Source organism: Cicer arietinum, chromosome 3 (genome assembly GCF_000331145.2).
Source record: "Cicer arietinum cultivar CDC Frontier isolate Library 1 chromosome 3, Cicar.CDCFrontier_v2.0, whole genome shotgun sequence".
In the NCBI taxonomy this organism is placed as follows: Eukaryota; Viridiplantae; Streptophyta; class Magnoliopsida; order Fabales; family Fabaceae; genus Cicer; species Cicer arietinum.
Window position 1 is genome coordinate 67058207 of NC_021162.2, and position 15146 is coordinate 67073352.

General features: G+C 32.0%; 3 protein-coding genes across 7 annotated transcripts; 1 reads left to right on the forward strand and 2 right to left on the reverse strand.

The window, feature by feature from the left end:
- Nucleotides 1-833: 833 nt before the first annotated feature.
- LOC101496402 (uncharacterized protein At2g39795, mitochondrial) lies at nt 834-4121 on the reverse strand. The gene is made up of 3 exons (XM_004493407.4): nt 3951-4121; nt 3421-3752; nt 834-1265 (listed from the first exon to the last, which is right to left on the reverse strand). Exons 1-3 carry the CDS (start codon nt 4059-4061, stop codon nt 1097-1099), a joined length of 612 nt encoding a protein of 203 aa, XP_004493464.2. The 5' UTR covers nt 4062-4121; the 3' UTR covers nt 834-1096.
- Nucleotides 4122-5491: 1370 nt separating this feature from the next.
- LOC101497379 (uncharacterized) lies at nt 5492-10475 on the forward strand. Of its 5 annotated transcripts, none has more exons than XM_073366015.1 (5): nt 5492-5826; nt 8549-8692; nt 9015-9086; nt 9332-9733; nt 9974-10475. In XM_073366015.1, exons 2-5 carry the CDS (start codon nt 8559-8561, stop codon nt 10110-10112), a joined length of 747 nt encoding a protein of 248 aa, XP_073222116.1. In that variant the 5' UTR covers nt 5492-5826; nt 8549-8558; the 3' UTR covers nt 10113-10475. The 5 variants fall into 5 exon arrangements, with proteins under 5 accessions (XP_073222116.1, XP_027188375.1, XP_027188373.1 ...); XM_027332574.2 differs by having other exon boundaries at nt 5493-5826; nt 8549-8697; nt 9015-9146; XM_027332572.2 differs by having other exon boundaries at nt 5493-5826; nt 9015-9146.
- A 1111-nt stretch (nt 10476-11586) lies between these two features.
- LOC101498365 (disease resistance protein RGA2) lies at nt 11587-15140 on the reverse strand. Its single transcript, XM_004493414.4, has 2 exons — nt 12522-15140; nt 11587-11890 (listed from the first exon to the last, which is right to left on the reverse strand). Exons 1-2 carry the CDS (start codon nt 14836-14838, stop codon nt 11886-11888), a joined length of 2322 nt encoding a protein of 773 aa, XP_004493471.1. The 5' UTR covers nt 14839-15140; the 3' UTR covers nt 11587-11885.
- Between the last annotated feature and the right edge of the window lie 6 nt (nt 15141-15146).

Below are 15146 nucleotides of genomic sequence, written 5' to 3' on the forward strand. Positions count from 1 at the left end.
CATATTATTTTTCAATAATAAAATTGAAAAATTATAAGACATATATTTGTCACAGATACATAAAAACACACAAGACAAATCTTTGTCATTGATACATATTAAAAAAAATAAGACAAATCTTTGTCAATGATAAACATAAAAAAACACGTAACAAATATTTTTCACAAATAGACGAATATTTGCCACTGATAAATATGAAATAAACACAGAATATTGATTTTCATTAATAAATATTTAAAAACACAAAACATATATTTTTTTACTGATGTATACAAAAATACATATAAATATAAAAATTATACAAAATAAATATTTATCACCTACATAAAATGAGATTTTTTATTTATAATAGGAAAAAAACACATAAGTTATCAATAACGCATGCTAAGCACGGGTTTGTTGCTATTTGCTTCCAAAGTTCCAATTCTTTAACTCATATATGCATTCATAAGCAATATGACGTGAACAAATTGATTTTGTGTGTTTGTAATATGATTATTTTTTTTGAAACATGTAATATGATCTATTAAGAAGTATATATATATAGCTCCCCTTATTTACCACATAAATTACTGGATTTTGGTCATTTACTTTAACGGACAAAGAAAACGTAACTATTATTCTTGTAGATATTTTTTAGAGCTTTCAAAAGCCTCAAAGAACATCTCAAAGAAAAAGTAATACTATTAGTCTTCTCTCCATTGAATTTTCACATTTATTTGGCTAGTATCATATGAATTTTCACATTTCAAAAGCCTCATTTTGTTATTTAAGAAGATAAAATAATTTTTTTTAAATATCTATATTATAAAATTTTCAAATCGCAACCAAAATATTATAAAACAAAATTTAACTATAATTATGATATAGTTCTTTTTATGCTGATATTTTGGATTTTTTTTTGTATTATAAAAAATTGACTATAATAATAATATTACAAATTTGACAACCTGAGCATAATTCTTATTCTCAAATTATTGAATAAAAACTTGGTGAAAATGGAACATCTAATCCCCATTCCCTGGAGACAAGTGCCAGTATTGATTCCTAATGCAACTCTACATAACTAAGTAGAATGTGTCTCTGAAAATTGATTCTATGGGTTGTTTTTAGACAAGAATGCTTCACCCTTTTTCAACCAGTTCACATATTGCTTTTGCTCTCTTGTGTGTAGGTAGTGGAGAAGGAAATTGGTCAAACTTTCTCCAATGCCCTTGGCTATCAAGTATTCCTTGAATGCTTTTTGCAACTCAGTATCCAATTCACTGCAACACATGGTATAGATAATACAATGAACAATATTATATTAATTAATAAATAAAATGACTCAAATTGTTTATGAATAGTTTGACTAAAATCCAAAATTATGGTATTGTTAAAACCAGCTTATACATGCAACTAAAACACCATAATAGCCTTTGGACTTCTCCTCTCTCACTACCTTTCACTCCTACGGGCATTTTTCACTCTCTATATGGTCAGGACAACTAGTTGTTGAGTTTTTATTTCTATAGTATAAATTATATAAACGGTATAAAAATTGCTATATAGAGGCCATTCCGCTAGCTCGTAACGTTGTTAGGATCCGCCGCTACGCTCTGCCATCCATGATTGATGACACTGCTCTAAATTACTCTAAGACCCAATTACATTTTTCATATATTCCAACAACACCAAGTCTTTCTTGGTCAGTAAAAAATATCAAGTCATTGTCAAATGTATCAGAAACATTGTAAACTCAATGCAGATCAACTTCCTCCTAAACTGGAAGACCAAATGTTGGAACATATATTTTAAGGGGATGTTTACTTTGTGAAAACATTTCCTGTTTTCATTTTCTAAAATTTATGTTAATTTTATTCGTTAATAAGGAGGTAAAAAACTTTTGAAATGAACAATTTGTCAACATTTCTAAAAATAATGGAAATATCAAAAAATTGTTTTCATTATTTCCGGAAATGCATCTTCATTAACCAACATTTCATCTTTCTCCCTGACAATTGTTTACTCTAAGAGTCTCTCATCAAGGTAAAATGAACACACATTTTAGTAAATGAAATCAGAAAATGTTTTCACAGAGTAAACGGCCCCTAAAGCTTCCAACAAACCATTGCCTTTACAAATGTAAATGAAGTATGAACAACACTTGCAGATTATAATTATTAACTACTCATTGAATGCAGTCTTTACAAGGGTAAAGTATCATAAACTCTCCTTTCAGTGGTGGAAATCATGTATATCCACAGGATTATTTTCTCACTGAGTTACTCATACTAGAGAGCAGAATTTTACGATAACATCTTGTATGTTAAGCATTTGAAACACACACAGTATTGTCAAAGCTAACTTTTGTAAAACATACATGACATCATTATGCAGATTGAAAAGAAAAAAAGACATCCCTTATTTCATCGTCGCCTCTCTCTCCCCAAAAAACAAGAGATGAAAGAGTAAACTTTATTTTCTTCTCCATACTTACCACCCTGTTTCACATTAGTCCTACACTAAAGAACCATGAAAAAAAAACCTATCCTTTTTGTCAGTTACGTTAGTTCCTAATGTTTAAACGTTTGCGTTAGTTGTAATGAGCATCCCACACGTATTTGGCATGTGACATGCCTTGTGGTGTCTAACTAGGTCATCTCTATTAAAATTGTTCCTGAAACTAGTTAATCTTGTCCCAAAATCCCTAAAATACTAATTCCCAAATTTTGATACTCATCCTACCCTTCATCTAGCTGACTCATAGGGGAACTGATTGCTTTATTTTGCTTCTTTAATGGTGAAATAAAATGACAATAAATTCAAGTTTGCATGGGATTGTTTGAATGCAAATGACTGTCTGGAAAATTACATAAGCTAAAAAACAAGCTGAGATAACAATCAAGGTTTGGTATTTAACTGCATCCATTTGTTGTCAAATGTCAATTCGTTACTCGTATGATGCTAATTGTTTGTTGTGAAATTAAATGAGTATGATTCATTCGAATTTCAAATGTCTAATATCTTATCTTATGTTCATCATCTCAGACACTGTATAATAGACACATCTGTTACCACTAACCTGAGACCCCAAATATGACCAACAAAAACCTAGGTTAAGGACTTCTTTAGTGTTTCTATAGTATAGAGGCTAATGATAAGGAGAATGACAAGGTTGGTTACCAAAATGAAGATGATAAGTTGATACAACGCGTGAATAAGTCCGTGTTTGGATAACAAATTTAATTAAGCTTTTATCATATTAGTGCTTATGTATAAGTTATTTCTATAATAAAAGATTAAATAAAGTCAAACTAGTTTGAATATAAACTATAAGCTGTTTTCAACTTTTCATAAGTTGTTTCTATAAACTCTCCCATATCAATAGATAAGTTCAAATAAGTCAATAGTCAGCCTTAACTCTCTCTAGTAGATTACCTGAATAAGGGACCTCTGTACATGGAAGAGCTAATAGATGTAGGTGATCTGAGATAATAGGCATTGTTGATGTCGAATTCAGAACTTTTATCAGTTTCTTGATAAACTTTACAGTCAAATTGCAAGATGGAGGACAAGGCTGGTTTTTTAATACAAACTTTCATGAAAACATCCCTTACAAAAACAAGGTCTTTTTCATAGTTAGGAGGACCCAATATGGCTGAAAGAGCAAGTTCCTCACCCGAATCACATTTTCTTCTCAAAACCACATCTTTGGAATGTGGTGAATCTGAGTCCACCACAAATTCCCCTATAGAACCACTTTGAACATTCTGCATCCATGAAAATGCATTTGTAAGTTGCAAATTAAGAAGAAAAAAACACTTTTTGTTGTTGTCATGTATGCATGAATTTGAAGTGGTTGAAATATTTGAGAATGGTATAAATTAAAAATACGAATAAGTGCATTTTTATAGAGGTATATGAATGAAATGATGGTAAAGATGGGTTTATTTAGAGTTAGAGAGAACCTGAAAGTGATTAGAAGCAAGTTCAAAATGAATTTCAGATTTGATGAGCTTGAGAAGTTCCAAATCTTGAACAGCTTTGAAACCCTTTCTCAACTCTTTCACCCTCGCCATGCTCTTCTCTCACGCGCAGTCTCTGATCTATGTTTAGTGTTTGCAAAAATTGCAAATTGTGCAAGCTATTTTATTTTTATTTTTCACGTTATAATAAAATAAAAAACAGCGTTTAAAGGCGTAAAATAAATAAAAAATCATTTATGTGGAATAAGCAAAAAATATTTACAAATATAATTCTACAATATCTCATCAATTAATTACTGAAAAAATAGTTTAAGAAATAACATTGTAAGATATTTAAAGTTAAATATCACTTGGACATTTGTGCTTTTTTACTAATGAATACACTTTACTTATTATTTTTTATTTTAAATATAAACTAATTTTAAAAATATAATTTTTTTACTTATATTTTCAACAAATAATCTTTCACTCCCATCAAGATCAAATCAAGGCTCACATATTTAAGAAACTTATTATAAGAAATTATAATGTTATTCTTTTTTGTTCTAAATAACATTATAAGAAATTTATAGACAACTGAAATAAATTTTGTATAACATACAAATTCATCTAACATTAAATTAAAATTGAAAGATGTCACTAATTTGATGATGAAGTACACATTTGATTATCCCCTTTCATTTCTTTTCAGATACATTACTCGCGACAACATTATAAATCAGAAATAATTAAAAAATTATTAATTATTTGATATAATCTATAAATTGAATATCAAATAATGATAGTCGAAATCAAATTAAAGACGGTGAAAAAATATCTTGATGTACCTGTATCATATACACATTCACAAATTTCGACCGTTATGATCTAAATTAGTAGTTAAGACCGTTTAAAATTAATTTATTGATTATATTGTCTGAACATGTCGATAAAAAATTAATGATTAAAATTCATTATTGCAGATAACTACTTGTATTTATATAACATGAAATTATGATTTTTTTTTGTTTGTCATAAGTTATTTCCATTAAAGTAATGAAATTTGAGACGCATTTTAAATGTATATATCTATAAATTCAACTATAATGGTTTATTATATGTAGGGGTGACAATGAAAATAATACATGCTGATACTCACAAATCCGTCTTAATTTGAACAGAGAAATCTACTTAAATTTTATCTGAAATTTTAACTCGAGAGTAAAAACAGATTTTGAGTGGGTGTTAATATCCACCCCACATTCAAATCAATTTCGTTAGTAATATTATTAACATTTTTTTAATTATATATATATATATTTAATATTTTTAAATACTTACAATCTTATTTCTAAAAAATATAATTTTAATATTATATAATAATAATAATAATTTTATTATATTAATTATAATTAAATTTATTATTTTATTTATATAAATAAATACAAGTCCAAACAAAAAAAAAATTTATCGACCATAATAGAGATAAAATTTTATACCCTCTTTTATCTCTGCATATTTACTTTTTAATTTGGATAAAATAGAAGCCTTTGGATGATAGTTTTTGTTGTACAGCATTGGATCTAAACTTTTTGGTGTTCCCTTTCTCTCTTTCTCGCGACAGCACCGCTACCTGCACGAGGTAGAAAAATCTTCTTCTCTCATTTATCTCCACGCGTATTTCTCTCCAAGCTTCCACTCCATCTCCATTTACTCTACTCTTTCATCAATACACGAAAAAGACAACCAAACCCTAAATTCATCTCCTTCTCTCCCCTTAGTAATAACGCCGTCGTAAGAAGCTAACACCGCCGTCGTAAGGAGCTAACACCGCCGCGCCCAGCTCTCCATCTCTTTATCTCCCTTTCTCCTCTACTTGGTTAGTTCTCTTCATCATCCATCGTCTCGATCTCCTGTACATTGAACGGAACCCTATAGTCTTGACATTTAGATGTTTTTTCTTTCAATCTATGAAATTGACTAGTGTTCTAGCTACTGGATGTTATGTTAGTGGCTTGTGTCATCAATTTTATGGTTCTATATTAAATTTGGATCCCTACTTTTGGCATAAATCCTTATTATTAAAATTTGGTGAAGCTTGAAATTGATTGTCAGAATCTCTGATTGGAGGTGTTTATGTCTAGTTAGTACATTCAGTTTCATAGTAGACTGTTCAATTTGCCCATCCCTATTAAATTTCATCTTACCTAATTTTTCATAAAACCATAATATTTCTATTCCATTCCCAAATCCGTTTTGAACTCTATTAAATTGGGCGAGGATTCTCTTTGTTTATGTTTAGATCTAGGGGTAGTTCAAAGGCAGAATAACTTAGGTTAAATAGATGAGAGGCTAACATGCGAGGAGAGGAAATGGTAACGAAAGGATAAGACATAGTTTTCCAAACCAAACAGAAATGATTAAGCACATCTATAAGATTAGGCCTCATTCACTCCATAAGACAATTATTCTGTTCAATGCCTTAAAACCAACCAAATACCAATACTTTAATAGTTCGAAGTTTATGAAAATAAAGCTCAAGACCTATTTTTAGGAAGCTTAAAAGAATTACACATATAATTGTAATATATGATTTAGAAAAATCAATGCAATAATTTAAGCAACTACTTTGGGACTATTTAAGGTGTGTCTAGCAAGATGATGACAAATGAAGAGGTATATGAATATGTGTGTGTATGTATATATATATATATATCAATGTTGCTGGGTGTTTGTAATCTCTTTGAAAACAATTTGATCAATTGGATATATATATCTAATTGTTTCTTATAGTTTATCGAAATTGTGCTGGCTTTTTTATTTTATTTTCTTCTTATCTTTCCTTATTTATCAAGATGGCTGGAGTATTAGGATATAGGAGCCTAGCGCCCAAGACAAAGAATTTCATAGTTGCTGGGGGTTTGACAACCTTTGTCTTTGGGGCATACTTCTACACCATGAGAGCTGTTGGAGGTACCGATGAACTACAGGTAGCAATAGATAAGTTTGAAGCAGACAAGAGCACTAAAGAGGGTGATGCAAGCATACCAACAAAAGTCTAAAGCTGGTTGCATACAGAACCAAAATAATACTTTAGTTGTATTCATTGTTCTGGTTTGGGGTCAACGCTCTTATCTCCCTTTAGCATGAGAATATTTTAAAAATGTTTTTGAATCTTGTATTTAATAAATTTTAACCAGCTTTGTGTACAATAACCCAGTGCTAGGAAAACTGTAGGCGAGATATTTTTCATTGATATTGAGATATTTTTAATGATAACACTAAGTCTAGATTGATAAAGAAAAATAATTCATACTACATGGGGAGAATGTTTAGGTAAAGTATCACTATTGTTTGTTTAAACTAGAAATTACGGGCATAAACCAACATTGCCCTATGAGTGAGGTATCATTATAGGTTGTCACCCGTGAAGGAGAATATAACTTACCTTGCAGTTTTGGTTTACGACGGCTTTGGGCTATAAGGCACACAGGAAGGTGAAATATAGGCAAATTTTAGATAAATTTAATCACATAATAACTATTGAGTGGTGTTGAAAATAACAGGGGGAGGGGACCTTTAAATATTTCACTCGACAAAAAGACAACAAATATTAATTTATAATAGTATTATTTTCTTAGATTTTGTTTTGTTTTTGTTTTTTTTTATATAATTATTTTGATTTTGATTTCAACATAACACGATAATGTATTTTTTTGTTAAAAAAGGGAGGTAAAGGAAAAAGGGGAAACCAAAAGCAAAGAACAAAATCAACACTTCTGACATTCGTTATAAGATTATCATAACTTTTCTGACCCTTTGTCCAAATGATCAGTGGAAAAGCTACTTAATGGCCGAGATCAAGTTACCAAACTTGTAATGAACATTTATCTTGCCATGACAATATAAAGGAAAATGCTTATGTAGTGTTGCTTAGGTACTGTTTTCTGGTTCTACTTAAATATATAAGAAAAAATTGTCAAAAATTCACATCTTAAAATAGGATGAACGATAATATTTGAGTTGTGTGAGGAATCAAATAAAATCATAGTATGCAAGTCTTGTCCTAACATAAATAAAGTAGTCTATAACATAAAAAAACACAGATGCATAATTTGAAGAGCCCAGATTAAGAGTTTTTTTTTTTCTTTCCATTTTATAAAAAATCACATATGTTTTTAGAAGCATATTTCTAGATGGAACAGAAGTATTTTTCAGATGGTATAAAAGCCATATTTGTTTTTAGATATGCACTTCCAAGATGATTTTAGGTGTGAGCAATTAAAACTAGGTTTTAGGCCCAGTTCTATAAAGCCCGCTGCCCAATTTGAACCGGCCCGATGTGAGTCGGTTAGTCCAGTTTGCCACCTGTACGCGGGACACCTTCTCTTCTCCTCCATAGGTCGCTGCGGCCGTTCACACATCTCACCTCTCGGAGCCACCGCCTCTTCCGCAACACCGTCCACCAAATACACGTCGTTGAACAGTCCCCTTCCTTCCTCCTTCCTACTTCCTAGTAAATTTATATTCTAAACTTAGTTTGCAATTCTCTCTCCACTGATTTGTTTTCCCCATAATTTGGTTGATATTTTAAATTACAGCTTTTGAACCATGGAACAAAAGGTGTGGGGATGTTCTTCAAATGAGGACAGTGGTGAAGATGATGACGACGTCTTTTTGCAAAATGAAAGTGATGATGAACAGTTTCACTTTTCACCTGCTTCCTTGCCCAAGTTGCAGTTCAGGTCAAGTATGTTTTAAAACCCTGTCAATATACAGAGTTACTCTCCTTAAATTTTGATAATATAATTCTAATTTCATAGTGGTTATGAACAAATAGAACAGTTCATTTTAAATTTAAATGATTCTTGTTTTATGTCCCAAATGATTTTGTTTTCTTTGTTTTTTTCTTTTCTTTTTTATTAATAAATTTACGGTAAAATGAATTTAGGGTGCCATAGTCCATAGGATTACCTTGCCTTAGTTACTTAGTACTGAAAATATCTCCGATTCCTTTGGATTTAGTATTGTTTTCAAAATGAAGGTTTTTTGCATTTCATCTTCCAGGAACACAAAATCCAAAGGCAGATGGAATGAAGAGATGGGAATGGCAGAAGTGTTTGAGAAGAATGGCAAAATGTGGGTAACTACTGGAATAGTCCGAAAGGGAAAGACTTATACTTCCATTGAGGAAACATTGTAGGTTATATGATATGCCATCTTTTATATATGCCTTCTATTATTAAATTTTAGAAGTAGGGAAAATTCACAATACTTATTTAGCTAGGTGTTCCATTTTTGTGAGAGTTCATGATGCGATGATGCATTTCTGATAGGATAAAATGTTTTGAAAACTTGTGCTTATGTATATTTTAATTTGGCAGGTATCTTATGGAACTAGGAGCCTTAGATCTATTAGATAATGGTGATAGAAGTATATCACTAATAGAAATGTATGAAAAAGTTGCTGGTGAGAAGAGTGGATGTTGTTGGGAGCTTTTTGAGGCTTACAGACACCTCAAGTCTCTTGGCTACATAATTGGCCGTCATGGTGTTGCTTGGAGTTTGAAGAGTATTAGAAGTTCCCTTAAATCTACTGCTTCTGAAGGAACAGAAGATAGCAAACAGTTTGTAGACATGGTTTCGAATGTCGAGCTTTCCATCAATAAGTTATTTAGTGACCTGAAGATTAATGATTTGAATCCAGATTTTGATGTTTATCTTCCAAACAACAGGTTTAGAAAATCTTCTCCTGGCGATCCAGATTTTCTGCTGTACTTGTCTAGGTAATTGTTATATCTCTAATCATATCAGTATGATTACTTTAGATTAAAAAAAATTATCCTTAAGTGATCTTTATACTGTTATTAAAAAATATGTGAGTAATTGAGAACATATCTAAGAGTATTTGAGAACATGAATAGCTATGCAAATTTGTCCTTAGCTCTTATTTTCCCTCAATTTTTACTCCTTTATCTGATTTTGGAAAATCTATTAAATCACTTATTGCATATGTAATCTTTTAGGGGCCATCTTCCATCTAGAGCAGAAATTGAAGCTCTTGAGAGACAATGTGGTCGTATTCCATTGAAAATATGCCTGGTCACTGAAGGAAAGGTCAGTTTCTTTTCCTTTGACAAGGTTGAACTTCCTGTGCTACCCTGATCTTTTGGTACCAATCCCGCATTTCCACTGTGACTGACATGGAAAGGAAGCTCATTACAAAAGATTGTACAATCCAATTATGGGCAAGAAAGCTTCCAAAGTTGTTGTGGTTAACCTTGTATTGCAAATGGACTCAGTGATCATAAAGGGCACTTGAAAATACAATTACTGCAGATGTTGTTCAATCTATTTCTGTAATTTGTGTGCTAATTTCATAGTTTGATCTTCTTCCTAAACAGTTGATCAATCAGGATTCTTAATGTGATTTTGTGTGTTTGATTTTACTTAGACACCAAATTTTGGCTTTTTCTAAAATTGTGTATAACATCACATTTAGTCATTAAAGTATCATTTTTAGGTGAAGCATATTTTTCACCCTTCTTGTGCTTTAAACTATCAACTATAAGCAACAACTAATGTGTGATTAACTAATCCTCCTACGGAGCAGATCATGTACAGCTCAGCTTCCTTAAACTAAGTGATGCCAGGTGTCGTCATGGTTGATAGTTACCTCTAGTTCATGTTGTTAGAGTCATACAACGTCATGATTACATCCTATATAATTTTTCAATTTTAGTTCTAACCTCCTATATAAAATTTCAATTTTAGTTCTAACCTTAAAGTGTTTTCAAGTGTTCAAATATACATGATATCTATTAACCACAATTTGTGTTCAAATTTATACATGAAAATCATGGTTAATATGATGTTCAAAATCGTAGTTAATTGTGTTTATTTGATGGTTAATGTGTTGCGAAACCTTGTTATATCTATTAATTATCCACTGAACATAATTAATCATGTATTTGAACTACGTTAACCATCTAAATTGTGATTGAATTTTGTTGTCACATTTTGGGAAGAAGACTGAAGATTAAATAGCTGTTGCTTATTTTTCTGTTATATGCTATGACAGTTTTCTGTTATGTTAGTTGTATCAGTTTTTTTCTATTTGGCAAGTTGGTTAGTAGTTAACCTTCATTTTGCCTCTTGTATTCATTTGTTTATATACACATCTCTTCACCAATAATATTCAGAAGTTTATTTTAATCTTTCTCTATACTTTGTTAAATAGTTATCATTCTTTGAGCATGTTGTCATGCATTCAATGGTCATTCTGTCATCAATTGCACATGGCTGTCGCGGTTCAACAAATTAAAAGTAAACTATTGGCTAATTAGTTCATCAAACTAAAAGCCATATTGGATTAAGAAATGTCCTTAAATCCAAAATACAATTTAGCTTATATCTCAAATTCGAAGGTCTATTCAAAATTCAATTGAATGTACAACTCTGTTTGGTCCAATGAGTTTATCAAATTAAAAGGCATAACGGATCTGTGGGGAAATGTTGTCATGGTTCATCAATAAAAGGTAGATATTTTTTTTCTGTAAATTCATGCTTCATGACTTTGTTTTCTAATATCCTAATTGTGTGATGGGATATTATGAAATGAGCAGAGATAGAGTTGAGATATTTTCTGAAGTATCCCCAATTTATTATATTCTTAAAAACACTATTACAGAACTTGCCAATCCAAATAGTAAAAGAAATGACTCAAAAAGTTTCATAATGACAATTTACCAAATATACAAACATACATTATTGAAGAGGTATCGTAATTTAGAGAATCTAAAGCCTCATGCTAACATTATTTTTTTCCAACCTTTTGAACACTCATGACCACAACTCTTATAGACTCTAAGCTTTCTTCTCTTCTTGTCTACCTTCAAGCTGCATATCCCTTTCTGCTCTGGCCTCATCATCTATACTTTATCCTGTAAAGCAAACATTACTCTCAAAATCAGCTTTTTTTACTGATATACCCTAAAACATGTACTTACTTTGTCCTGAAACAATATCATTAAATGAGAGTTCACACAATTTATAATGTTGAAATTTTTTAAAAATGATACTTAAAAGAAAGGGTTGAAGTTACAAAGAAGGTACAGTGTTTACTTGAAGCTTTGGACTAACAAACATTACTAGCAAGTTAGCAACAACTAATGGAAATAGACAATCAGTTACTTATCACCCTACTCAGCAAACTTTGTAAAGATCATTAAACTAGGTGATGCCAGGGGTCATCATGGTCGACGGTCACCTCTAATTCAGTGATTTTTAAAATAACAATATCATGATCACATCACATAAATTTTCAATTTCAGATCTGACCTCAATTTTTTCAACCAGAATAAAGTTTAGGATGTGCAACCAACATCTGTTTGACACAATAATAATATACAAAAAGAAGGAAAACTTAATAACATGTGAGGACACAAGTCAATAACAGTGTGCTCATAAACCATTTGAACAAAACAACAGATGTTTTGGGGTGAGAATTAAAACTCAAAGGAATGGTAATTTATCCCAAACTTAGAAAAGGGAGTGATAAAATAACATGTTTACCTTCAATGTCAGAGAATTCATTTTGCTCCCCAATAGAAATGCGCTTGATGTGAGCAATCATGGGCCAATACTCACCAAATTGAGGCCTACATTTTCGGCACAGTTCAGGACAACCATGTATTCGCAAATCTTCAAGTGCAGTGAGTCTTTGAATGTCATTTGGAAGAGTTAACAGTTGAGGACAGTGACGAATGTCGAGCATCTTAAGATGAGTCATTGCTGTGAGATATTCAGGAAGCATCTCAAGGTTTGTAAGCTTTCTAATTACCAAGGTCTCTAAAGTGTTTGCGGCGCCTACAATCCATCTTGGCAATGTCAGAAGCCCTGGAAATTTCTCAAGATAAAGATGTTTCATCTTCAATATTCTAATTGGGTTTTCGTTGTTCAACGACAAATTTAACATAGTACAATCTCCAAGGTACAAAGTCTGTAATTTAGGAAAACTATAAAGAGGTAATGACTCCAAGCTTCCACATGATTGAACCATCAATGTTTCCAGGAAGTTAAGTCTTTGTGAGCCATTGAACAAAATCTTCAAATTGTCACAATAATAAAAATCCAAAGTTTGAAGATGGTTGAAGCTTGCAAGTTCATCTTGTGACAGAACAGATTGTTTTGTAGTTATAGACAATTCTCGAAGGCTGATCAGCTTCCGTAATCCTTTAGGTAATTTTTCAAACTTCATGCATCCAGTGAGTATCAAGACTTGCAAATTTTGTAGCTTGCAAATAGAATGGGGAAGTCTTTTGATTTTGTAGTTACTAGTTAGATTGAGAACGCACAAGTGCTCCAATTTAGCAATTGAAACGGGTAGAGTATCCATCGTAGAATCACTTAAATCTAAAATCCGTAAGTATTTGTATCTTGATATCCATGTGTCCAAAAGAGAATAACTGTCAAGACCCACTCCATCAATGGGAAACAATATAGTTCTTATTCGTTTTGATTTGAGGAACAAAGTACGGGCAAGTGAATCATTTTCAACAATTGAAAAATGCCTTGCTTGTTCGGGTATATTTCGAGTATGGGACTGTACTAGTACACACTCCTCCTTCGCAACATACAATGCAAGATCGTGCACCAAATCATGTACTTTGAAGTTGAAAATGTAGCCATTGTCAACAAAATCTAGGAGAAATGATCTTGAATGTAATTCCTCTATATATTCTCTTGCTATATTCTCTAGATTTCCATTTCCATTTCGGGATTGAACTAATCCAAGGGATACCCAAAGGCTAGCAATATCATAATTACGGAAGAAGAAATCTTTGGGATACAAGGAAAAATAAGCAAAGCAGTGCCTCAAATAGGATGGCATTTCATCAAAGCTTAGTTTTAATGCAGGTAAAATATCATCTTGCTTCTGTTCTAAATTCCATATTTCAGAATCTCTTACAAATTCCCACTTAGTTAACTCAAATTTTGAAAATAGAGAACTTCCTAATGTTTTCACTGCTAGTGGAACTCCTTGACATTTTTTCACAATTTCTTTTCCAATCTCCACGAGATTTGGAAACTTTTCTTCTTCACCTTCCTTAAATGCCGATTTGACAAATAGAGATAAACAATTCTCTATAGAAAGGCCATGTAAAACATACGAAGGAACAGTGCCCATCATTGAAGAAATTGATTTGCTACGTGTTGTCACTATCATTTTGCTTCCTGCTGTGCCAACTTTTATCAAATCTTTCAACTCAGTCCATTTTGCACGATCATCATTCCATATGTCATCTAACACAAGTAAAAACTTTTGTCCAGAAAGTTTAGATCTCAAAAGACTTACAAGCTGTACAATATCTATATTGTTAATGTTTTCTTGGTGAGAAGTAACACTTGAAGCTGAAGCAAACGGGGAAGTAGAAGCTGAGTTGATGATTTTAATAATTATCTGCCTAATATCAAAGTCGTTGGAGACACACACCCACATCTTCAATTGGAAAAGTTGATCCACCCTTTTATCATTGAACACCAACTTTGCAAGTGTGGTTTTCCCCAAGCCACCAATTCCCACTATGGGAATAACACACAGACTTTTGTCACCATCACCATCACCGCGAGGATGTGGTTGCATCAAAAGCTTGATAATTTCTTTCCTGTCACTCTCTCTTCCTATTACACTTGATGCATCAACATCAGGATAAGTCATTTCTCTCCTTTGGACAACAAGTCTAGATTCTACATTGATGGTTGCAAGTCCAAACCTCGTCCCATCAGCAGATACCTTATCCAATCTACTCCTAATATCTTTGATTTGATGCGCTATCTTAATACGGAAAGCAAGTGGATTAGAGGTAGAAAAGAAGTGGCATACCTTCATGCTGGTGCTGCCAGAGTCCTTGATAACTTGCTTTCACTTGTCCTGCAAGTCAAATCCCTCCAAAACATCTTCAGCATCAGAGAAAATGTTTTGAATCTGCCTCAGCCATTCACGCAACGCATGCTGTTGGTTCTTCTTCTCCTCTGCATCCAACAGAAGACATCTGACAATTGTTAGAGTGTCTTTGATCCCTTGCAGATCTTCATACACACCATAGGCTCGAGAAACCTCTTGATAAGCATAAGAAGTAAGCTTCCTTAGCAGCGATTCGGCAATATCAAAAACAAATAATTCATCAATGTTAGTAA